The sequence below is a fragment of the Cyprinodon variegatus genome, unplaced genomic scaffold (assembly GCF_000732505.1).
Source record: "Cyprinodon variegatus isolate N-32 unplaced genomic scaffold, C_variegatus-1.0 Scaffold224, whole genome shotgun sequence".
In the NCBI taxonomy this organism is placed as follows: Eukaryota; Metazoa; Chordata; class Actinopteri; order Cyprinodontiformes; family Cyprinodontidae; genus Cyprinodon; species Cyprinodon variegatus.
This window is the reverse complement of record NW_015150677.1, coordinates 295,731-321,114: the sequence shown is the minus strand read 5'-3', so window position 1 is coordinate 321,114 and position 25,384 is coordinate 295,731. Positions and strand designations below refer to the sequence as shown.

General features: G+C 35.8%; 1 protein-coding gene across 1 annotated transcript in view; it reads left to right on the top strand.

Annotated features, from left to right (window-relative positions):
* tox (thymocyte selection associated high mobility group box) overlaps positions 1-25,170 on the top strand; it is a 52,653-nt gene extending 27,483 nt beyond the window's left edge. Inside the window, exons 3-8 of the mRNA XM_015380875.1 lie at positions 902-1,012; positions 7,663-7,947; positions 18,104-18,349; positions 21,399-21,623; positions 23,971-24,051; positions 24,622-25,170. Coding sequence (XP_015236361.1) covers positions 902-1,012; positions 7,663-7,947; positions 18,104-18,349; positions 21,399-21,623; positions 23,971-24,051; positions 24,622-25,155 — 1,482 coding nt within the window. The 3' untranslated portion in view covers positions 25,156-25,170. The remainder of the gene's footprint in view (positions 1-901; positions 1,013-7,662; positions 7,948-18,103; positions 18,350-21,398; positions 21,624-23,970; positions 24,052-24,621) is intronic.
* The last annotated feature ends 214 nt before the right edge of the window (positions 25,171-25,384 follow it).

Genomic DNA, 25,384 nt, shown 5'->3' with positions numbered 1-25,384 from the left:
GTGCAGGGGTGTTCCTGTGGTTGGCTGGGATGCAAACCGTGCTCTTTTTTATTTTCAAAGGAAACAAGATGTTTAGTCACTTTGACCTTTCTGTCTTAGTCATGCATGCCATTAAAACCAAATTATACAACTATTGCCTCTCTTTGCCCATGATGATAACGACTTGTAAGGTTTTGGTTTTAGAATGCTTAAAAAGGTAAGGCCTCTTAGTAGAAAAAAACTGAAACTCTTTACTGACAATAAGAAAAGATTCAACAGGAAAAAAGGGGGAATCCAAGACAACATTTAATAATCTGCATGTTTATACTGCTTTTTCCAACAGTGGCTTTTTTCCTCTTTCATCAAAGCCAGAATGTGACAAAATGAGAATCAGTATGCATAAGAGTATGAATACTTTGGAACAGCAGAGCATTTAACATTTTGAAATGAAACTGCAGGCTGCCCAGATTCCCATCCGATAGTAAAATACATGCATCATCCGCAACACCAGTGTGACTGAGGTCCAGGATGATGGTGGAGATAAAAGCACGATTCCAACACTCTCTTTTACATCCGCCTGAACGATTGCTTTGTTCGCGTGGGTTTGCGTTTGTTTTCTCTTTCTGGAGCTGTATGTAATATAATTAAGGCATTTTACGTGCAGGAAACAGGCAAGTAATTTGTTTACTGCCTCTAATCGTCCTTCTGAAAGAGAGTCACAGCTGTTAGTACAGATTTCAGGCCGATATTACCCATCTTTAAGTTTAATGTGTGTGTCTGGTTGTGTGCTTTGCATGCAGAATGTGTCCCTCTCTTATTTTGTATTTACTCCTCTACACGACCTTTGTGTTTGACCCCTGACCTATCGACTGACCCTGGGCCCACTTTGCCTCTTTGTTTGTCTTTGTGATTCTTCCCACAGTTTCGTGTGCCGCAGCCCCCACACCCGCTCAGCAAGGTGACGCCACAGAACCCGGCATCACAGCAGTGGCGGAGGGACCCTCACATGGCCGACGGTCATCGTCTGCCCTGGGTGAGCGCCCACACGCATGCATATGAAAAATACAGACAGGGCTCCGCTCTGAACCTGCAGCTTAAATCAGACTCTGATCCGTTTGGGAATATAAAAGCTGAAGCATCACAAGTTTAGCGCTTAATGAAAGTTTGATTGCATCTGCAGCATTAGTTCTGCAGTTTCTGGCTCCTGATTCTGTTTTTGAAGATATTGAACCCAAACCAGGTTTGCAGTTTAGTCATGGAATTACCGTTAAATTGGAAATATAATCATTTTATTTTATGTTTTATAACATATTAAAACTTACACTATCCACAATGCAGCTGCACAGAAAATCACATAAACTTTTAAGAAACTTTCTCCCTCTCCTCCAGATTTATGGTATTTTTTTTCAGTTGTAGTCACATTTAGCTTTCATCTGGCTCCAACTTGGGTAACATTTTAGATTTTATGTAGGCGTCACTTTGAAGACAAAAGTCTGCGTCGTCTAGGCTGAGCTGTAAACTTCGTTGTACCTTAAAATTCATCCTGCGTCATTTGCCTGCTCAAAATACAAGACATACACTTTTATTTAAAACTAAAGATGTTGGCTAAGAATTGCAATAAATAAAATAGTTTAATATTTTTCTGCTGAATTATTGTTTTTATGCAGAGATCCTGGAGATGCTGGTTAGCTGCATTCATGAATTTAGGTTAGCAGGAACAGAGCTGTCAGGGTTAAGAAAAAGAAGTATCACTTTAACATTGTTTGCCTGCAGGTGAAGGAGGTGTTAAAGTGGTAACATCATGTACTTTGCCTTGAGGAGACAACAGTGACAGACTGATCCTGAAAAGCTCTGCAGTTTACACACCGTCTGCTGTTGTTTTCTGGGCCATAAAGGAGCTTATTCATACCTAATGTTTTACCTCAGCTGAACACACCCAGAAAAACATAATAGTTTTCAGTTAAAGAGGCAAACGCACATAATCTGTGCAAAATTCCACATTAAAGCGTTTAGGATTGTCTCGTCTTTAGCTGCATTGGATTTAATTGATGGAAAAGCTCCATCTAAAGACAGTGCAGCACTGGGTATTCACAATTGAGGCTGTTTAGGTTTCCTCTGTCCACAAGGTTTTATGCCAACCCAATAAGTTTCCTAAATGATTAAGGCCTTTAAAAGGAAATTATTAGGTTAAGTTTCTGGCTGGTGAACCAATTCTTAGTTGATCTGACCATAATGACCATATGTTTTGCAGCTCTATTCATCTGAAAGACCAAATGAAAACTCATTGACATGGGTGCAGTTTTCTGTCAGAGTTTCCAAAAGACTAATCAAGCTAGACTAAATTCAAGTCTTGTTAATAATGCACTAACTAGAATTAGCATTTTTTAATGTTTTTACTTTGCATTCATTCCAATGAAAATTCGTGCCTTTTTTCCTTGATGTTCTGCTGGGAGGCTCTTGGGAGGACCCAACTAGTGTTGGTTACTGCACTTTATCTTTCGCTTTTATAGGGTTAGCCTGTTTGCCCTCTGTTTTAAACCATAACTTAGTAACTTTACAACACTCGTAACATATTTTCATAACTTATGTAATTTTACTTCTACTTAATACTTATTGGGCTGACACGGGCAGCGGTGCGGGAATACGGTACAAAATCATAGTTAAATGTTTGTCATTTTCTACATCGTCTTATGACATTGTTTCGCCACAGTTAGATTCGTTACCTCATCACTATTCGTCAAATGTAGTTCAGTCGAAATGCAGGGGACCTTTCAATCAGGATTTTACCACTTTGCGCTGGTCCTCATAGGGACAAAACACTACAGCTTTTGTCCACTGGGGGAGCCAAAATCCACCAAAACTGAAAGTTCTTTAGAACTGCTCTAATATGACGCGTTAGAAAATAGATACATTTTCAAATGCACTTCCAGTCGGCTTTAAATGGACAAAAAATGTTAATAAGCTTTTCATGTGCTTCACAAGACTTAAAAGTTAAAGGATGATAGCTACAAGTTGAACTCCTCCCTGCCTGTAAGCGGCACCCTCGTGTTCTCTAGTTCTTGTTCTGTTTTCCTTCATTAAATTCAATACTTATATTCTGCAGCACTCCAGACATTCTGAATGTGATATTTTTGAAAATCGAATCGTTTTGTTGATAAAGGCGTAGCAATGATCTTTTCACCTTCACTCTGCTCAACTCTCACCCAAACAAGAGCAGAATGACTTTACAGTGTTTGGGGCTCTGTTTTGCTCCGGTCCGCTCCTCTCCACACTTAGCCTCCGCTCCTTTAACTCCTCTTTTACACTACAAGCCCTGACCCACTCTGCCCCACTGCGAAGCCCAGAGGTGCTCCCAGAAATGCCTCTATGCTTCTGGGAATATATTATGCCTGTAACCATAAATTATTAATTTAGACAGTGTAAATGTATAAATATTTATGTGTATTTATGAATAAAGCGAGTAGAGAAATAATAGGCGTATAACTCATTTTCACATAATGGTTTTTAAAAGTAGAATTTGAAGTTTAATATTTAATTTTTGATAGTTGAACTCCAAAGGTTTATAAAAATCCTTTATTAATCATTATCCCTGATCTGATCCTTTGGATCCCATCCCTAAAAAATCATTACTTTATTCTTTTATTCACTAGTTTTCATGATTGACTGTCCTCGTTCACAACCCAGCATCTTATTTGAGACTTTCTGATCGAACTAGAAAAGGATCAATCAGCGAGGACATGTTAGTAGTCACAAAAATGCACTAGTGGTACTTTTTTAAATGCGTTTTTTTGTTCTGTAAGAAGAGTTTTGCAACTTCTCCTCCAGTTGTCCTCTAAGAATTACACTAAATGGTATATTTAAGTAAAAAAGTTTAAATAATTATTGTTTAATTCAATAATTAACTGTCCCAAACATCTGAAGGAGAAATAAAAATAGCTTGTTTGGAAACGTACAAAGATTATAGAATCATGTTCATAAATGACAACAGTTTAAAAATAAAAATATACCTACATTTTCCAAGTGATCTGATCAAACGTTATTTAATGACCAGCAGGTGCCTGCTTTTCATAGATGACTCATACTCCCTGCGCAGTTAGGTATAAACCACCATCTTTGTCTTATTACTCATATCAATATGTGCTTTCCCATATTGTGCTTGGAGGTGTGAGAAGTTCAGTTTTAATGTGAACACAACATGTGTGAAAGGACTTAATCCTGACTACATTAGTCTTTCTAGAAGCTCCCGGTGCACAAGTAAAGGCTTTTGTAGCGATTTGAATGGAGGAGCAGAGAGAGCTGCAAGGAAGAGGAGTAATTTATGCAGAAGTTGAAGAAATGATTGAGAAGGAGAGCAAGAGAGAGAGGGGTGAGCAAGAGGCAGACAGAAAACAGACAGGCAGTTTAATTTATGTAGAGCTCAGTCAGGGGTCTGTGTGAAAGATTTACTTGTTCGTATGTGTGGAAGTATCTTTAGGTATATTGTTGACTTTCAGGCTCACAGTAACATTTAGCTGATTACCTGCATTTAGAAGCAAAGTTAACTAAATGGGAATATCAAAATCAACACATGCCTCATGTCCCTGAGATACATACATTAGTGTAGCATATTTATAGCTGTATGAAGCTGCTGATGCTGTATATAGATACATATAGGTAGCTATAGTACACAGTACATTTTGCAGTGTTAAAGTAACACTTTAAGAGTTAAATTTAACCCCAAGTGCAGTGTTCCCACTGCAAATTAGTGTTAAATAGGATTAAAACAACTAATCGGATTAATCACCTATTGAATCAACTAATTTAGTAATCGATTAATCGTAACTGGCGTATAGAGACTCTAAAACATATCTGTAATTATACCAAGATTCTAGAAAAATATATAAACATTTGGCAATTAAGATAAATATCTTTTTGGTCTTCTCAGTATGCTCTATGCAGAACTCCTGGTTTCATTTCATGAAAAATCTTCTTTAAGCAACCTTTTACTATCCGATTATTAATCGATGAAATGAAAAAATAATCGTCAAATTAATCGATTTGCTAAATAATCCTTAGTTGCAGCCCTATTGTTAAATTAACTCTCTACATAGTGTATATCTTACTCCAGTTGTTGTTGTAATAACTCTTTAACATTGCATATTTAACCCTGTGGAATGTACTGTGTACCATCTGCCTCTATTGCTTGTCTGTAAGGATAAAATTAATTAAGTTTTCCTTTCAGTAGCTGAAGCTTAATCTTAAAGGTGTAAAAAAAAAAAGTGAACTTTGTAGCATTAACTTGCTCTGTTTTTGTCCTCTTCCAACCTCATGCTTCCAGGTGTTTTATAGGGATGTTATTTAGCACATCAACACAAAATAGTTATGCTTAAGGAAAATGAGTTTTCTAAATGCTCAATACTGTAGGTCGTTAATGAGACTCTATATAACCAGGCAGCATGCTGAGGAGGTAGTTCAGCCGTTAGAGAACATCAGTGAGCAAAAATTGTCATGAAAACCAACAGACGCGAGTAAATTATGGGTAAATCAGGTTAAGGTTAAGAAAGTAATGCCTTAAAATTGGGACATTGTGACACAGGCAACCAGGATGAATACAGTAGCAATATGGCTGTTAATTTGCACAGACAGAGAGAAGAGAGATGCATTTTAACCCTGTAATGCCAAATGTATCATATTTGATACATACGGTTTCTGAAATGTTTTGCATCTGACACCTTTTGCATAATTTAATGGTAAAAACTTTGCTCAAAATCCTATTGTACACAATCAGATATACCTGATAACAGAGGGCAGAAGACTACACAAAAAATAATCTTGACTTTTTCTCATAGTAATAAATTATTAATATCAAAAATGTATTTCTGTTTTTTTCTTTTTACATATTTTGTTAAAAGGCTAAATAAGGACTTCAAACCAAAAAAAGTAATTTTCTGTTTTGTTTTATTCTTGGATTGGGCTTTAAAGGGTTAAATGCGGAGGAGCTGCAGAGGTCTGCAGCTCAGGTGAGGGCTGCCCTGTTGAGATGAAAAAAAAAACCTGCACATCACTGGAGGCTAACTACTGTAGAGGCTCATCCTCCATTGCATTAGTGACTCTAAATGTACAGACAGAGCTGCAACAGAATGGTTCACTGCAAAAAAAAGATCTAGAAATAAGTGAAAAATTATTACATTAATTGTATTTACCCTTCATTTAAGTAGGTAAATGAGATAATTTGCCAATGGAATGAGTATTTTTACTCTTAAAGTAAGATAATTATATAATATGCACTTGAGATAAGACAATGCAATTTCTTTTTCTTATTTTAAATGTAAATTATGTGGTTCCATTGTTCCAAATTTCTCGCTTACCTGCTCAATTCAAGACAAAATGAACTTATATTAAGAAATAATTAAATATTTACATTTGAATTGTTGCACTCCCAATTCAACTGAGCATCTGTGGGTGAAATGTGAGATAAGGACTTGTAGTTGTAATCTCTACTAAAGGTGTTTTTTTTAGTGATAGAAAACATTAAAAATACATTTCATTTCTTTACACTACAACTATGTGCTAATACAAGACGCCCAATAAGATACGCTGAATGTAGCGGTTGTTACTAGAAACGTTTGAGTAGTTTTGAATACTAGCAGTGTTTATGGCTTATTTCCCTTTCCCACTTCTAATTATTTTAACACCCTTAACTGCGCTTTCAGCACATTAGCTGTGAAATACGAAGTGATCGCATATACAGAGTTCAACCACTAACTCAGAACTCAGCTCCCAAGTCATGCAAATTACAGCTGAGCACTGCATGCAGCGTTGACATGGAGCAGAAAAGAGCTGGGGAGAAGTAAGGAGTGAGACATGAAAGAGAAATTAAGGATGAGATTAGAAGAGCAAGAGCACAGCAGAGGGGCTGAAGGAGAAGGACGGCGAGGGATGAGGGGCAAAAGAAAACGAGATGGAGAGACTGGTGTGGCCAGCCAAGCAGAAAAGGCTGTCAGTCTCTATAAAGCATCTCCTCTGTCAGATCAGTATGAGAATGCTTCTTCTTTCTCTTTTCTCTGCTGTGTTTTTCATCACTCTTCTCTTGCATGATTCTCTCACTCCATTTCCTTCTTCATGTCTCTCCCTCACATGTCTTTGCTCTCTGAATCACACACACAACGGTTCCTGCTCTTCTTTCTGCTTGTCACATTAGCTCAGATGAGCTGTTTTTTTTAAATAAGGGCCTGCCTGTTATTTGTTCCTTTTTTTTTTTTGGTTCGTGGATAAAAATGACTGCATTTTTCTGTAGCTGAATGAGAATGTTTCTTTCAAAGAAGGGGTCTGTCATAAGAAGCGATTAGCGATGATTAGCGTGTGATCGGAGCTCAGACTGAAGAGGAGTGACTAGATGAAAGAGCTCAGAGTAGTTTAGGCTGAATTCAAACTCTGAGGTAATTATAATGGGCAGTTTTTTTACCATCTCTCCTATCTATTATCTATGACAAAAATGTTTCATGACACTTGAGTCTCTTGCAGTCCTCTGTGCGATTCCTATTGATTTTCTTAGAGTTGTCACTATGCCGAAGGCAACTTTGCCCACCCAGCCAAGCTCTAAGTGAGACTTTGTCCCAGATGGGTGAAGATTCACTCATCTGGGCCAAAGCAGTAGCCGTCCTATCTGCCCCTAACTGTATTTTTTCTCCCCCCTCTCAATAGTCGTATTCGATGAACGGCTTCAGTGATGAGGATTTCAACATCCCACCCATAACTCCACCAACTTTGCCAGACCACATGCTGCCCCCTCACCTTCCCCATGATGCGTCCCCCAGACAATATCAGTCCATGGAGCCCCCGCCCACCTCGGCTGCTAACCACCCCTACCAGCTGCAGGGCATGGACCTGCCCGGCGTTTCTGTGGGCCAGGATGGAGCCGCTGGGCTGAACCGCGACAGAGAGTCGTTCAGCCCGGATGGCGGACCCATGACCAGTACTCTCTCTGTGGTGAGTAGCAGTAACCAGTAACATGAAAACAAATCATGATCTGATCTGATTCACCAAGATGGCAAAAAATTATGATAAAAATTATTTCAGGCCTTTTTTTTTTTACTCATTTGGTAAATTAATGAGTCCCTACAGCAACCAGCATATTTCCCTAACATAATTGGACTTATTTATATGTATTATTATTATTAATTAAACACTGAAAATAATTGTTATAAATAAATTATTTCAGATTGAAATTTCAATCAATTTCAGTTTCTGTCAATAAATAAATTAAAGTTTATTCTCGCTAAAATTCAAAAAGATTTTGATAAAAAAAAAAGGTTAAATTCAAAGTAGCTGATCTGCTTAATGAGAAACTGCTAGAAGGCTGAAAGTTTTATAGAAAACACATTTATATAAATCGTTTTAAAGAGTTAAACAACCTGTTTTTGTTGTCGTCTTACATGTTATTAAAGAACTATTTGTGATATACAAAGTAAATAAGATTTAAATGAACTTAATGATCAATGTGGAGACAAAAACTTCCATAACTTAAATTAATTAAAACATTTCAACTTAGCAACAGTTACACCAATAAAGCATCAGCTGAGAAATAAATGTTATGTAAAAAAAAATCAACAGCTGTTTTAAATATGAGTATATATTTAATTCAGCAATGCACTGCAAAAATTATCTAAAAATAACTCAACATTTCTTAAATTAAGTGTATTTACCCTTAATTTGAGTAGGTAAATAAGATGATTTGCCAATGGAATTAGTATTTTTACACTTAAAATAAGATAGATAATATGCACTTGAAATAAGACAAATGCAATTGTTTTTGCTTTTTGTTGTCTTATTCCATTGGCAAAGTGCCTCACTTACCTCCTCAATTCAAGAAAAAATGACTTCGATTTTTTTCCGATGTGTGGATTTACCTTTTAATTCAAAGTCACTCATGTGTGAAGGAGTTTTGGGAAATTAAAAGCTATAAAGTGTGAAACTTTGTGGAGCTATCTCTTTATTATGAGCAATCCTCGATTATTCAAAGATAGATTCATTTTGAAGTTTAAATATTGCTGCTAATGCAGCAAAATAAAATAAAAAAAGAATACTAAAAATGAAACAAACTTGCTTGTTTTCTCTAAATATCAGTGCAAGTTAATTAGCAAAGAGCTCTTACTTCAAGTTAAAGATAACGTTAAGAAAATCTCTCAAAATATAAAACATGAGAAATAATTCAGTTCTATTTTTTTCTCCAAAACAGGATTCATTGCTTTTCGTTTCCTTTTCCCCCCCCCACATTAAAAAATATAAACACCCTTTCCTTTGAGCTACTTCCGGTAGGTAAAACAATCTCTTAACAGGAGCCTCATTAACGTTCTAATTAGCTGTTTTTTGTGTATCCGGTATGTTTCTAAGCTGTAAAGACAAACCTCAGCTGAGGGTTTTCAGACGAATAAATAACGAATATATTTTGCTACAAATTAGAATGAGTTCTAACCTTTTAGCTTTACAGATATGTATTAAATGTTGCATTATTTTTTTTATTTCTCAGCAGAAACTGACATTCATATTGTTCCAGATTATTTGCATATTGTTTGAGATTATCACCCTCATTCCCTTCTTTAGCAGTGATTTGGTTAATGCTTTGATCTTCTCAGTCTGATTATCTTCTGCTTCTCTAACAGAAAGAAAATCCAGCACACTTTTAACACACAACAGACCCATTAAAGAGGGCAATCGCTGTGTTTTCTGGTCAGATGTCCCTCGACTCCACTCATTAGAGGCTCAGTGAGAATTTCAGCCACTCGTCAGTTTTAAGCCGGCAGCCTCCGGCGATGTTTAACTATAATTCTTTTTTAAACCTTTTTTTTTTTTATTAAGCGTAACTTTGTGCAACAGCATACAGCCTGGGGCAGCGCTGTTCGGTTTGAAGGCCGATCACAGCAGCCGCTCCGTCTGACATTTGCTTCATATTTTAAGTCTTCATTTCACAGTAAAGTGAAATTCTTGCTTTTAGTGGTGACATTCAGGCTGTGACAGACGTTGTCACACAGTAGAGAAATGAAAGCTATTCACAAGACTTCTCTGTCATTGAAACTGGCTGTTCAGATCAGAGCCGCGGGTCGACAGAATCTGTAATAAAGATTACTCCTGTTTTTATTAGGTTTGAAACTTCTCACCTCCCACTCGTGATCTTTCACTTCTTGAGTCTGTTTCCTTAATGTCTATATTAAATGTGACTGCTGTAATATGAGGAGTCGGCTCAAAAAAAACAAAGCAAAAAAAAAAACATGAGAAGTTGAGCCAGAATGATGTGAAACACAACGGATTGCAAATGAAACTCAGACATTTTTCACTTTGATTAGATCTGAACTGTCTTGCAGTTGAGAGGATTATTCCAGAGGAAAGTCTTATTTTATATCGCAGTCCTACTTTCTCTCTGTCTCCTTCAGTCTCCAGACCCCGCCGTTATATTTTCATACATTTACTGCCAGCCCATGAATTATTGTTGCCTAGCAGCCACGCCGAGCTCAGCCTAATCGGTGTGGGTAGAAAGAGTCAAATCAAAGGTTGTTTGTGTGCGTTATTCCTACAGGAGCAAGACTATTCAGTTGTAGTTAATCCAGAAATGTGGACTACTCTTTTTATTTATTTATTTTTTCTGCAGCTGAAATGAAAGCTTGCAGCTTTCTGTAAATCCATCCAGATAAGTTTGATGTAATTAATGCAGGTTAATAGTTCCCATCTGTTTTTGCTCTGATATCTAGAGGAAAAAAAACAATATCAGGCTATGAACTGCTACATTCATTTAAAGAATCTGCCTGAGGAATTAGAAAAAAAAGGAATACATAAAAATATAAATAAAGAAGTAAAAACACAAATGGGAAAAAAAAGAATCTCCTTAAGCAAAATCAGACTACTTAATTGAATAATTCATAGTTTCTGAGAAATCGTTTTTCTCCTTTTTGTTTTACATTTAAAGCTAAAGAAAGAGTGTTTTTAAAAGGGTTATATTCATTAATCATAAACCAGAATATTCAGATACTTTTGTTAATATATTTCTGTGAATCTGTGTCCAGATCTGAGTTTTATTAGCAAGGTTTTTGAATATTAAAGTAAAGTAATGTTTATTGCTGGTCTGTAGCATATTTAGTAACATCTATTTTACAAGATGCGTATGATGTCATCACTTTAAATATGATTTTAAAATGGGTTTTTAAAACATATTAACTGTCAATCCATTTTAATTTGGAAAATATTATATTTCTATTATATTATTATGAAAAGATTTTATCCAAGTAAGGAGTGAAGAATAGTTTGGTTTAGATTTTTGGTTATTCCTTCTACCTTTCATTTAAACTCTATTATCTCTTTAAGTAAAATGCACCAATTAGCAATTCATTGATTCATAAATATTTATAACTTATAAGCTGAATTCATTCTATTTATGGATCATTAAAGATATGTTGTATTGTGTTTAGATTTAAGTGGGGATCAAAGAAATGCTTTAAAGCAGAAATGGGTTGTAATCTTTCATCGGATTAAAGACATGCAGGAAACTGCAGCATGTTTTTAGTTTTTACTCAAAGTTTACTGACGTCAGTTGAAATATAACAAGCCCTGCAAGTAAACGATCGTATTTTCAATGTGTTTTAGTCTCTAGATAGGAAATCGAATGCAAAGGAATAAAAGGTTAGTAAAATCTGTCAGATTTTTTGTTATACTTTTATAGCTCATGGACTTGGGTAACCTAGATATTGCAGCAGACTTACATCAGAGCAAGTTTTTATATCTAGTTTTATTTTTTTAATATTTTTTAGAGTTTTTTCAAGGCATAGTTATCCTCCATCTTCTCTGCACTCCCTGCAGATTTAGTTTTACAATACGGCACTGTAACTTTACCAGAATGTTTCCTCTTGCTAGAGGCAATGTTCAGTTTTGAGTCCTGACCTCAATCTGAAGGAAAATGTGTGGAGCGAGCTGAAGATTAGGGTGATGGCAAAGGGCTCTTCTAACCTTAAACTTACCAGTAGAGATAACTCATCGGAAAAACAGCATAAACATTCAGAAAGCAAATTTAACGCTGATGAAGATTTTTCCGCTGATGGTTGAGAAAAAATCAGAATAATTTTTAAAATGTTTTTTATGTAAAAATATTTTAAAATCTATTTTAAAATGTATGCTCCTTTTATATACTTGTATTATCTTTTTTTTAGAAATGCCTTTTTATTTTTCCCAATGAGCCTTAGAGAGAAATATTTTCTAAATCTTTCAGAGGTCAGAATTAGTTTGTGCTCAACTGTAACAGTCTAAAAAAATGCTTTCATTATTATTTGTGTAAATTACTAATCATATAATATTTTAGAAAGAATTTATAAGGCTAGTAAGAAGTAAAACCTGAAACCCTAATTATACGATTATATATTGCAAATGTAACCTGTTTTTCCATTTTAATTTTGTAAATGTAAACAGTGCTTTTTTATCTCAATTATCCGAAAAAGATTCTATTATTATTATTATTATTATTATTATTATTATTATTATTATTATTATTATTATTATTATTATTATTATTATATTGTTATTTAGGTACTGAGGTTTTAAACAACTTTTGATGTTTTTATATAAGTAAAGGGAGTATGAATCCCCATTTTTTTAATAAGTCGGGTTTCATCGCTAAATTTTAAACTGCTTATCTGGTTTTACTGAACTCATTCAAAAGATAATATGTTAAAGTCATTTAGTCTAAAGAATATTCTCCACTGTTCTCATGCAAATTGCAACTTCTAATTTTTTTTTTCCCAGGCAAAAGACGGGAACACATTGTCATCACAGAAATCTTTTCTAAGCCACATATCTGTACAGATTTGCTCCCAGAGCTTTTACCCCAACATGACTCAGTCATTACCCATCAGGGGTTCTCCCATCACCTCCCCAACCCTATCGTCTCTTTCAAGGGGAAATAAAACAACTTTTTCCATTAATAATTCAATAATGTGGAAGCAGTTTTAAATGCAATATTAGCTTGCAGATTTTTTATTTTTATTTTATTTTTTTGTTTATTTTTTTTTATTATTTTTTTTTTGGGGTCCTGCAGTGAAGAGCTGCATACTTCAGAATGAGTAGTATAACACGATGATATACCTTTCAAAACATTCACATGTAGTGGTTTAAGTCACTGTAATAAACAGAATACATGTTTTCAGTAAACAGGTATTTCTTAATGTCAACATTTTGACCTTTTAAGTTGCCCTTTCATTATAGGTATCTCAAGCGCTTCCTTTCTCAATTATTTAACCCATGTGGCAAATGAATGTTTTGCTCGATAAACCAAAAACCACAGATACCACTTTTCACAATTTCCATCAGTATTAGTTACAACCTCTTCTCATGTTGAAGAAATGTCCCCCTGAGTTCCATCTAATTACCACATTAGCGCTCGCAGGCCGCTGCAGGTTCCTGAGTGGGGCACAGCTCGTCCGCCCGCCCACCCGCCACATCCGTTATTGTTCGACGCTGAAAGGAAACTTAAAAAATACACAAAAGTCATCCTTTAATTGTGATGAAGGGTGTCAAAACACTCACATGGGGAATGTATTTTAACTTTTGTTTTCCTGAGAAGTGGACAGGGTCTAGCTTGACTTGACTGAGTCAAACAGAGATCCCTCGCCTTCACTGAATGCCTTTTAACGCTGAACTTAAGGCTGAGAACGTGATTGGGGTCAAAAAGTACAGAAATCATGTTTCCCATTTGACCACTTTTTTCTTTAGAAAACAAAAAGTAAGCTAAAAAAAAAGGTCTGAAGAAGATTAGAATGATGGTGACCTCGGTGGACCTTTTTAGGAACATAATGTAGGATATCAGGCATGATAAAAAAATATTTGAGTTTTTTTTCTTATTATTTTACTGATTTACATTTGTATTCCATTCCCCCCTTATTATCAGTTCCTTATATAAAACACACCATGGCCAGCTGCCTTTATAAAACATCCCATTCATTTAAGAAGTACTAATCTTTGTTAAAGCTGCAGGCATGTGGTGTATCTTTTTATTAGCTTAGCACATCTAAAAATCAATTTTAAACACCTTCAGCTCACATTTGAACAAAAATGCTCAAACTGTCTCACAGATTATTGAATTTGGGTCTGGACTTTGATTGGACCTTTCTTACGGATCTTCATTCCACAACAGATCTGCTTTGTATTCTGCTGTTCTGCTAGAAAACAGTATTTTTATTTGTGTGTGGATGTTAATTAGGGCTGCAACTAACTATTATTTTTGCAAATCAATTAATCTGTGGATTATTTTTTTATTACGGTAATTGATTAATAATCAGATAGCAAAAGGTTCTTTAAGGAGGACTTTTTGAGAATTAAACCAGGTTAAACTAAAACTTTTCCTTTTGAGGAGTTCTGAATAGAGTATATTGACAGAAGAAAAATATTTTTTTATCCTGAATATAAATGCTTACATATTTATTTAACAACTTGGGTATAATTGCTGCTCAAAATAGGATTGTTCTGTCAGCTATAGGCAAACTCCATTTAATTATCTTATCTAATATATTACTAAATTAGTTGACAATTATTTCAATAATCACAATTTATCAGATTAATTGTTTTTAGCCCGAGTGTTAATTTCATTATTACCGTGTATTTACCTCCATTCACCCTATAATCCACTCTGAGCAGATTCTCTGTCCCTGCTGAAGAAAATCCATCCCACAGCATGCTCCAGCCACTACTTTTCACTGAGGAGTTCAGCGTAGGTTTGCTGTGTGTCTAAGCTGCTGCTCTAGATTTATCCTGAGATCCCGGCTGCTCCTCTGATTAATGCTCTCCTTGGCCAGCCTGTCAGTTTATGTGGATGTTCACGTCTTGTTTGTACTTCATCCTTTTTCCACTTTCAGAGGATGGATTGCACAGAGCTCTGTGAGATTTCACCGGCTCGGGATGTTGTTTTACAACTTCACTTCGCTACAGCTTTCTCTCTGCTCTGTCTCCTGTGTGCCTCGGCCTTATTAATCCTTCTTTGTTCTACTGTTGTCTAACAAACCTTCAAGGCCTTCATAAAACAGCTGATTTTATACTAAGAATAAATTACAGATGGTGTCAAAATGTGTGAAATTACAGCAATTAAGGGGTGTGAATAGTTTAAGAAGTCAGGGTGTGAACCTTGGTCACTACAGTGCAAATGATCTGCCTCTTGTTTTAGTTGTGAACCTTTTAAAACAGCAGAACAATGATGCAATCAAACTACAGCATGACCGGCTGCTTTATTTTCATGAAAATGGAATAACTTTACCAAGAACAGCTGCAGGAGAATTTCACTCATTAACTTGATTTATATATTTAACAACATCCGCCTCATAGTTGTTCGATTAAACTTATTGTGGTTTTCTTGGTCTAAAATTAGTGTAGAACAACTATGTAATGTTACTATGTGTGCGTTAGATTGAGGTCATTTATATCTAATGTGTTTATGAAAGTCACTCCTTCAGTTCATGATAACATCTAACCACCTACATGTTTGACTCCTTTGTTGCTTGAATGACACTAATGCATTAATTTCATTGTGAAACTACAACAGAATGTGAATTACACCTTAATTACCGCCCATCTTATTTTGATTTATTTATTTTTTCATAAAAGCTTTATTAATAGGTTTCTATATTCGTAAATCAGTTGAAGCCTTTAGCATTTACCAGAGATTTATCTGAAGTGCCATCCAATTTTATTGAAACCTTTGTTTTAAAAGACAATAAAGCATTATGTATTCGTGACACAGGTGTGACAGTAAAAGTGAGGACGGAGCTGTCTGGTTACTTTACATCCCGCAGTAAACATCTTTCTGATAAATTACCTCGGCCCCGGAGGCGCCTGGAATAAACTTGTCGGTGTTTGTTCAGTCTGCACCTGTGGACTCGCCGTCTCCTCCAGATACGTTGCCACTTCTCTGGAGTGTGGCAAATGGGGTTTAAAAAGCTCTATTGATGTACTTACACATGAGTGGGAAAATGGGAATTGATGTTTTAAATGACTTCTCATCCTGCCTTTACCTCAGACCTGTATTTCCTGTTGCCACGGTTACTATCAGATTTCATTATTAGTGAATCCTGGTCGGCTGCACAAACCCTGGCAAGCACAGGCGGACTGGGTTTAGAGTTAGGTCTGTTACATGATGAGCATGTCACACACCTCTGACTCTCTTTCATTGCAGCACAGAATCGGAGATTAATGTCAGATTTGAAGGCAAACTAGAAAAGCTTTTTGGTGACGCTGGAAAAAGATTTAATTAACTTTTTGATAACCATTTGTATCATGAACATCATTTCTTTTATCTGTAGACTCGCTTTGATCTCCAGTATCTCCACACATCTATCCTCATAAATGAGCTTGCACTACAGTATAAACATTCAGAAACTAAACAAGAATCGGAAAGCATGTATGTTATTTTAGGGGCAATTATTTAAAGTGTTCTTTGACTCCATTGAGGTTTCTTATCTAATTCAAGGGTTTATTATGTGCTTGCTGTTGTTTATGTAAGTTTTTAGATTTACTTAAATGTTAAGTTTAAAAAGGAATATACACGTAAAAAAATGCTTGCTTTTCAATAGAAATAATGACTTACATACAGTTAAAAGAAGATATACACCAATCCAGCATCTTCCAATACCAAATAGGGCTGAAATAATAAATTGGAAGAATCGATTATTAAAAAAAAACGTTAACTACTTTAGTAATCGATTAATTGTTAGGCACCAGCACCCCTCGCGACCCTGCTTGGGATAAGCATTACAGAAAATGGATTAAACTTTAACTGGAGTGTCGAGACTAAAATAAGCCTTTAGCTGACAGCGACCCACCTTGAGCAGCAATTATACCAAAATTGCATAAAATATGTGCATATTTTGCATTTAAGATTAAAATCTTTTCGTCTGTCAGTATGCAATATCCAGAACTCGTCATGGGGAAAAGTTTTTTTCACCTGGTTTAATTTTGCAAAAAGCCTTTTTATAACCAATTATTAATTTATTAATGAAAAAAATAATCAACAGATTAAATGATTTGCAAAATAATTGTTAGTTACAGCCCTCATACCAATGAATGACTGAAGCACATACCTTGCCATGTAAGTGAAAGCATTAGGCATTACAGAAACATTGTTTACAGATGCCGTTTATTGATAAAATGTAGATTAGCATTAAAAGGAAATACTACTTCTATGTTGCAGTGCAAACACATTTTTCAGAATGTAATATGAAGTATAGCAGCTGCCTGTAGATCACTGTAAAGTGGTTATTATTGAGGTAATGTTAGATTGACGTTATTAATCCTACATCTTATCCAGCTAATTAGTCAATACCAGAGCCGATATTTGATTCAGGTATTGGATTGGTGCATCTGAACTTATAAGAAAAAGGTATATGGATTAACATATAAACAAATATCAAGAATCAGTTCTTTTCAGATCAGATCCAATTTAGTCTGATTTCAAATTGGATTTCAGCTATTAAAAACAGTTTTTCGCTGAACTACAAGACTGTGTAATTATGCAACCTATTGATACTATTGTTATATTAACATTAAGAAGCCAACCAGTTAAGTAATTGTCATTAATGACAGCTAAGGACAATTGATGGCCTGTATGTATAACTGTTATTGGATCTACTGTTCTAAACACATATTTCATGATCTGTGCTAGAATGCACCTATATATATATATATATGTGACCAACTTTTCTGTCTCTGCTGAGGAAAAGCATTGTGGGTGACATGCAGCAGCATTTGCATGCTAAATTCTATTGTATTTCTGTGGATAGTACCAATTTTTCTTTGCATTTGTCTGCTTGAATGACACCAAAGTTCATCTTTGATAGAAATATATATGAACTTTATCAACTTAAGTTCATCTTTATTTTGATTTTTTCAATGTTAGCTCAAGCATCAAAATCAATACAGATGCTATAATGGATATAAGAGTGGAGGTTTCACATTAACTGACCAGAGAACCTTCTTCAGTTTCACTCTACAGTATCTACTTAGGGAGTTTAGAAACTTCAAAAGCACTGAAACTTGTTGCTCAAAAAATGTTAAAAAGCAAGGTTTATCAAGACCTTATGGATTGAATAATTTTCTGTTATTGTGATTTCCTGTCTTTGCTCAGATGCAGCAGATGGTGAACTCCGATTCTCGATTTACCAGCAGCCAGCAGCCAATCAAAGCAGCACTTGGACCAAGGAGCCAATCAGGCTTGAGCCAACAGAACCAGCTGTCCACTATCAACCAATCTCAGCTGGGGCTAAATGGGAACCCTGCTACCCATAATTCCCCTTCACCTCCTGGAAGTAAATCCACCACGCCGTCCCCTCCCAGCTCAGCCCATGAGGATGACAACGATGATGGAGTCAGGGTAAAAACATAAACAAAAAACACAAAACACATTCGCTCCTTACAAACTGAGAAACGGACTCAGAGGCTGCTGTCTGTGACTCATTTCACAATATTTCAGTAAGCTGCGAACAGTGAGACATGTAACCACCATACTTATTATGCTGTATGTGTGTGTGTAGGCAGAGGGGACTTATGATGTTATGTGTCATAACAGACCCATTCTCTCTGCATATCAACGAGATAGAAATCAGCTCCCTTACTGTTCGCTGTGTCACATGGAAACAAGCTTTCTGCACCCAACTGACTCTTCATATTCTTGGAAAATGAAACCATTACTGCTCAAGAATATCTTGCAATTTTCTCAGGAGAAGTAAAATGCTAATGTGAAATAAAAGCTAAATAAAACCACCACCTCCAAAGTGTGCTCTTAGGCACCTAACCCAGGGCAGTTTTGTTTTTTACTTTTTTTTATAAATGGACATTTCTTTACCTATAGTGTTCACACTTTATGCAAACTTAAAAAAAAATCATTATTTACATGTTGCAGAGAATCTTATGCGTCATTTACATTGCTTTACACCCTAAATGCACCAGGGAATGTTATCACTGATCCTTCCTCCCAGCAACTATAAGACTTTATAACTATTACAAGTTGTTATATTTATGCTGATTTTGCACATTTTCAATCTTAGTTAAATAACATGCTGCTCTAATTTTGCACATCTCTGATATTGCTGTTATTTTCAAATATCCATTACTGTAAAAATGTCCATAGCTGTATATTGGCTATTTATTCTCCAGGTGCACAGCTTTATATTGTTAAAACACTTTACAGTACAGTATTTTATTGTTTATCTTTTAACTCTTCACTATTATGTCATTCTTATACACTTTTCTAAGATCCACATTTTTGTGACAATTTTTTTCTATAATCATTTTTGCAGCTGTAAACACCAGAATATCTCCATTGTAGGACAATAAAAGGATTTTCTATTCTATTAACAATAGCATTAGCTATTAACAGTATTAGCAATTGGCATGTGAGGCACAACTAGTTTTAGTAAATATATGCAGCAGACTCGGTTGTTTTTGTACAACAGGTAGACCTTTTTCTTATATTTGAGACTTCTAAATATCAGAGAATGCAAACGAGTTCTTAACAGCAAACTTAAATCTCATCCCTTGGTCATAACTTCTTCACCAAAGAGTGTTGTATAGTTGACTGTTAGATACTCTGTTTACTGTCAGCAAGGAAAATAATATTTGTAATTATCTGTTTAGGACCTTTTCAAGATGGAAACCTGCTGGTTTTAATCAGCAGCCAATTTCTCTGTGTATTTTTAATTTGATTTATCAATATGGGAACAACATCCTTTGAGGTTAAAACACAGTGTCCGTGTGTCTTTTGGGGATTTCAAAATATTCATGTCATAAATTCTTCCTGATATCATTTTGTTCTTTATATTTGTTCCATAATTTATTAAACTTTTGTGTATTTCTTGTCTTATTAGTAGTCCTTCTGAATGATGAGTACATTTTCTGAAGCTTTAGCTAATCGGTTTTAAAGTTTTAAAAGCCAATTAAGAGAAGATAAACACAGTCTGTTTTTATTTGTTTTACTTTGTTATTATTATTATTATAACAAATTTTTTTCCGTGGCTTCACCAGTTCCACAATGCAAATAGTTCAACTTTACACTGATGACTCAGGCTGAGGAAATAGTTGGTTAAGTATATTATTAAACTTTCAATTTTGTTGGGAAATAAAATTCTGCGATCCGTTAATGACTTAGATTTAGGAAAAATAACAGTTTGTGATAAAGTGCAAAATTAATCAAGACTAAACTGTGGAGTAATTATATGGAGTTGGGGAATAAAAGAAAGAATATTTTAAATTTTTATTTTTAGGGTTTAAAACGTACAATTGTTTAAGTTTTTACATGTATTGTTTCTTCCTGTTATTCCGCTCCTTTTGGATTTATTCTTAGAAACAAATCAGCCAAATTAATTTGTTCCATGAGTTGGCTATTAGAGCCATTATGTTTAAACTAGAATCCCCATCATGCAGGGCTAGAAACACTGTAACAAACTAAATAACCTCCAGACATCCAGTCTTCTCTTTAAACCTGCAAGATTTCTGCACATGAAGTTTTTTTTTATGTTTCTCATCAGTTATAATCAACTAGTTGTTGTGACATCTACTGATCCACTTGCAGCCCACCTCCCCCGTTGGATTGTTTGTATCTATATAATATAGGAAGGCATTGACTTTAAGTAAAGTGCACTTGATACATAAGCCAGAGCCAAACAGTCTAGTCTATCAACAGACTTCTATTCATGTTGCAAAAGCTGTTAAGCAAGTTGAATATAATTAAGCAATAAAGTGTTTTGTTAAAATAAATTTTCAGATATTATTGCAGGTCTAAATAAAGAATCCTAAAAAATAAATTCAACTAACTAAAAGTTACAAAACACCTGCAGAAAGAAAAGTGAAGAAAAGAGAAATAAAAAAAATATATATAATATGATAATTTATATTATATTGTCGACATTGTATTCAGTAATACTGGACTAATCCCAAAGGGAAATTCAATTTCTATTGTTTGTCTTTAAAAATATTCATTTTGTAGGTTGTTCTGCAGGCTACTGAAGCGCTTTAGAGCAGAGCTGATCAAGGGTTGCCTCCAACTGTTGCTGACATGAAATTTTAGCTGTTATGCCATTAGAAATGTTCACTGTTCAAGGAGGAATAATAACAATTTTACTCAGTGTGAAAAGGTTGAGCAGTTCTGCTGACTGGTTGGGAGTTCCCCCATGATTCATTTTAACTGTTGACTAACAGCATCAAGCAGTTAAAGCTGAGGTCACAGTGAAGGTTATGTTACCAGAAAAACTTTATTTCTTTATCATTAAATTAAAATGAGAGCCTGTTTAATTTTATTTTTTGCTTTAATTTCATCATTTTATTTATAAGTGAATTTCTGCTCCAGATATGAATGCTTTCATCCTTTCTACCTTCTTGTCTGCACACTCTCTGAATCTTAGTCTGCCTCTGCTGCATCTTTGCAGGGAGAAAAGCGGCCTGCTGCAGTGGACATCTCAAAGAAACCCAAAACACCAAAGAAGAAGAAGCGAAAGGATCCCAACGAGCCAGTGAAGCCGGTGTCAGCCTACGCCTTGTTCTTCAGGGACACTCAGGCCAACATCAAGGCTCAAAACCCCAACGCCACCTTCGGAGAGGTCTCAAAGATCGTGGCCTCCATGTGGGATGGCCTGGGAGAGGAACAGAAACAGGTAGAGCTGTAAACAGCAGGGAAATTGAGAAAATTTTCATTAAGCTGTTTTGACTTTATTCTAAAATATGTTTTTTAATTTGAATTTAAATACTCAGAAGTGACAAAGAAATCAGGAAATCATACAATGAATGAAAGTACTAATTAGTAGTGCTTGTCATTTGTGTATTAGCAAAATGACAAATTAAACTACAATGAAATTTATTGTGGACGATTTCTGTGAATTTTTTTAAAGACCCGCCCTCTCCACTGTAAAAAAAATATGCACATGCACAACCCTGTACCTGCTCCCAAAAGGGAACGTCTATTTGACGTGTACAAGAGTATGCACAAGACCATTCCTTCTCATGCACGCTCTATTTAAAAGATCCTGATCTCATAGCTCATATAAACTTAGTGTCCGAACGTCCGCCCTAACCCCTAAATCCCTCAATCACTATATACAGCGGAGACTATATTGTAGACTTTATAGCAAACTCGGTTAATTGACCGTTCAGACAGATGATCACTGCTTTTTGCTCCCCGTTGTTCACGTAACTCCTCCTCCACTGTACGGTGTGCGGCGCCATCTTTGTTATTAGTCGCCACTGTTGGGTAGTGACATCCTATGGCAACAACAGGTCGCTGTGACAGCAAATCCCATAATTCTTTGTAAGGAGAGCTCTCCGTGCAAAGCATTCTGGGATATATCTTCTGAGGCGTTTCTTTTCTTCTCATACACTTAGTAGACACTTTTTCACTTATGACCCTCTGCCATTTTCAAAAATCGCAATGAGAAAGGTGAGCTTCAATGACTGTCTGAAACCATAGCTTAACAAATGTATACACCTGAAAGTGCGCATACGCAGAAAAAGATGGCTAACGGGGCTAACACGTTGGACTGCCTAATGAAACATATCACCAGAAAGATTGACAATTAGGAGGACCACTTATTGAGATGATCCACCTGGAAATAAAAGATCGTCCTCTGTACCATTAAAAGGGCGTTATAATAAAATGTAACCTTAGTGTCTGAGAGTTCATCTTTGTTGAGAAGCTCTTTGAGTTTGGAAGGTAAATCAGTGACAGCTTGCATTGACGTTTAACGCGAGATTTGGCATTGAAAAACTTAACACTGAAAATTTAAGCATCTAAAATAAAAGCAATGAAAATTCAAACACTGAAATTTAGTTTTTTAGTGTCACATTTGATACAAGCTGTCATTGATTTAGCTCCATAGAAGGCCTTACTGCCACTCTCCAAAGGAAATGATGACAAATGGCTAAAAAGTTCCCTTTTAAATCTGCTCTGCTTGTTTAGTTGCTTCTGTTTAGTTTTGGATTTCTTTTCTTTCAGTGTATTTACAGACTTTTCCTTGGGTTTAATTTTTCTTCCTCCTTCCACTGTTTTACTACGTTTTGTGTTAGTTTGCCTTTAACTTTTGGGGTATTGTAACCTATTTATATCCATTTCAGTAAATAGCAACACCCATTTTAATTTGCTCTAACTTCCCAACTATGAGCAGATCTTTTTGTTTTGGTTTATTTTCATTTAAGAAAATGTTTGAATTACATGTTGACTGCAAAAAATTGTCTTGATTCCCTTTGTTGCTATACAAAAAAAAAAAAAAAACTTTTACCAGCTTGAATTCGGCTCTGATCATTAATAAACATAATCTAAACATTAGCATCATTTTAAGAAGAATTCCAAATAATTAAATAATTTTGAAAAATTAATAAAGAAAAATGAAGATATAAGAAGTATATAAGTTCTTAGCAGCATCTATTGTGTTGATAGCTGTTTAAAAGCTTTTGCTCTAATCTTTCCAAAGCTACAAGATATTTTCCTTGTATCTGTGCTGCTTCTCTCAATCACCGCAGCTTCATGTCCCTGTGAGAGAAAACATGTTTATACTGTTCAGTGAAAGCATGAAAGGGAAACAAATGCAGGATGCTTTAGATGGGAAATGAGCAGCGACACAATGTTTGTGACAGGAAGGATGAGTTTTGCACAAAAACATAAACTATAACAATACCGGTGGGACCGCCAGTCATCACTGCACAGTCAAAGCTCCTCTAAGTGACACATTCGCCAAAGTAAAAGCGTTCAGAATCAAAGAAGCACCGCAGAGGGTGTTTTGGGAATGCATAATTAAACTAATCTGTTATTAAAGTGTCAGTTTAATAGAATAAGCCCTTTGATGCTTAAACAAGATTATTACATTATTATGATGAATTATTCGAGTTGTAATTCTGATTTTTAAAACTGAAACTCAGTAAAAGCTGTTTAGGATATTGAATATGTCATAAAGAGTGTTCATACCTGTTAACGTCATGAACGGGTTCTCATATTTTTGGTGTGTGTTTCAGGTGTACAAGAAAAGGACAGAAACAGCCAAGAAGGAATATCTGAAGCAACTGGCTGCCTACAGAGCAAGTCTGGTCTCACAGGTACGTCTGCACTCAGTTACTTATTTAGAGAACAGATTTTGCTACTAGATAAAAAATATATATATATATATATATATATATATATATATATATATATATATATATATATATATATATATTAGGACTGAAACAATTAATCGTCAACTAATTTAGTAATCGATTATTGGTGAACTGGAGACTGTAAAATATGCTTTTAGCTGTCAGAACGACCCACTTAGAGCAGTAATTATATCAAAATTGTAAAAAAAAAATATATGAGCATTTTGCGTTTAAGATAAAACAATGCTTTTGCCTGTCAATATGCTTTATCAAGAACCCTTCAAGTGGAGAAGTTTTAGTTTCACCTGGTTTATGTTCTTAAAAAAATCTTCTTTAAGGAACCTTTAGCTATCCGATTATCAATCGATTAACTGAAAAAATTATCAACATATTAATTGATTTGGAAAATAACCTTTGGAGATCAAGGTGAAAATTATCTGCAAATGTCTGATTTCTCTGGTGGATTTAAACAATAATTGATGTTGATTGTTGAAGGAGAGTTTGGCCTAAATCTTCCTTTTCTTTCTGCAGAGTTATAATGACCCATCGGAGATGAAAGCCCCTCACTCTGCCTCCAACTCTTCCCCCTCTCCTACCTCAATGTTCACACCCAAACCTTCAGTTTATCCTGGTCACCCAGGTCAGCACTCCTCCCCCGGCTCAATCACCCACTCTCACTCTCTCCCTCCCCACCAGCACCCAGGCATGTACATGCAGTACACCCACCCGTCACACCCTTCCCACTGCTCAAGCCCCGGGCTCGGCCCGCACATACCCCCTGGTCACCACCAGATCCATCCCCAGCTGCAGGCTCTGTCCTCCAGGGGGACAGTGCCACGGGCCAGCGTCCCCCATCAGGGAGCCCTGTCCCTCAGCAATGTGGCAGCGGCGTCCACCCCTCCTCTCCAGGTCAGCCCTCCTCTTCACAGTCAGGCGCATCTGGGAGGGCTGCACAGCCCGCACCACCAGCACCAGCATCTCAGCGGGCATTCTCTGGGAATGACACACTCCCCTGCCATCACACAGGTCAGACATGCTAAATATTTCATTTTAAAGCTTTGTTAAAACAACACAGTTTTTGCGAATCTGAGAAACTGCTGACATTGTTTTATTGCTGATAAGTTTGGGGGAAAGAACTCGCCGCCAGTCATATCTACCGAAACTAAATAGTCAAAAAAAAGTTACATCCATGCTGTAGCTGCTTACTATTTTCTCCACACTTGTTAAACCCAATCACTTCCTGAGTTGTTTAACACTAAGCAGAGTTTCTTTTATGACTAAACCGAAAACTGAA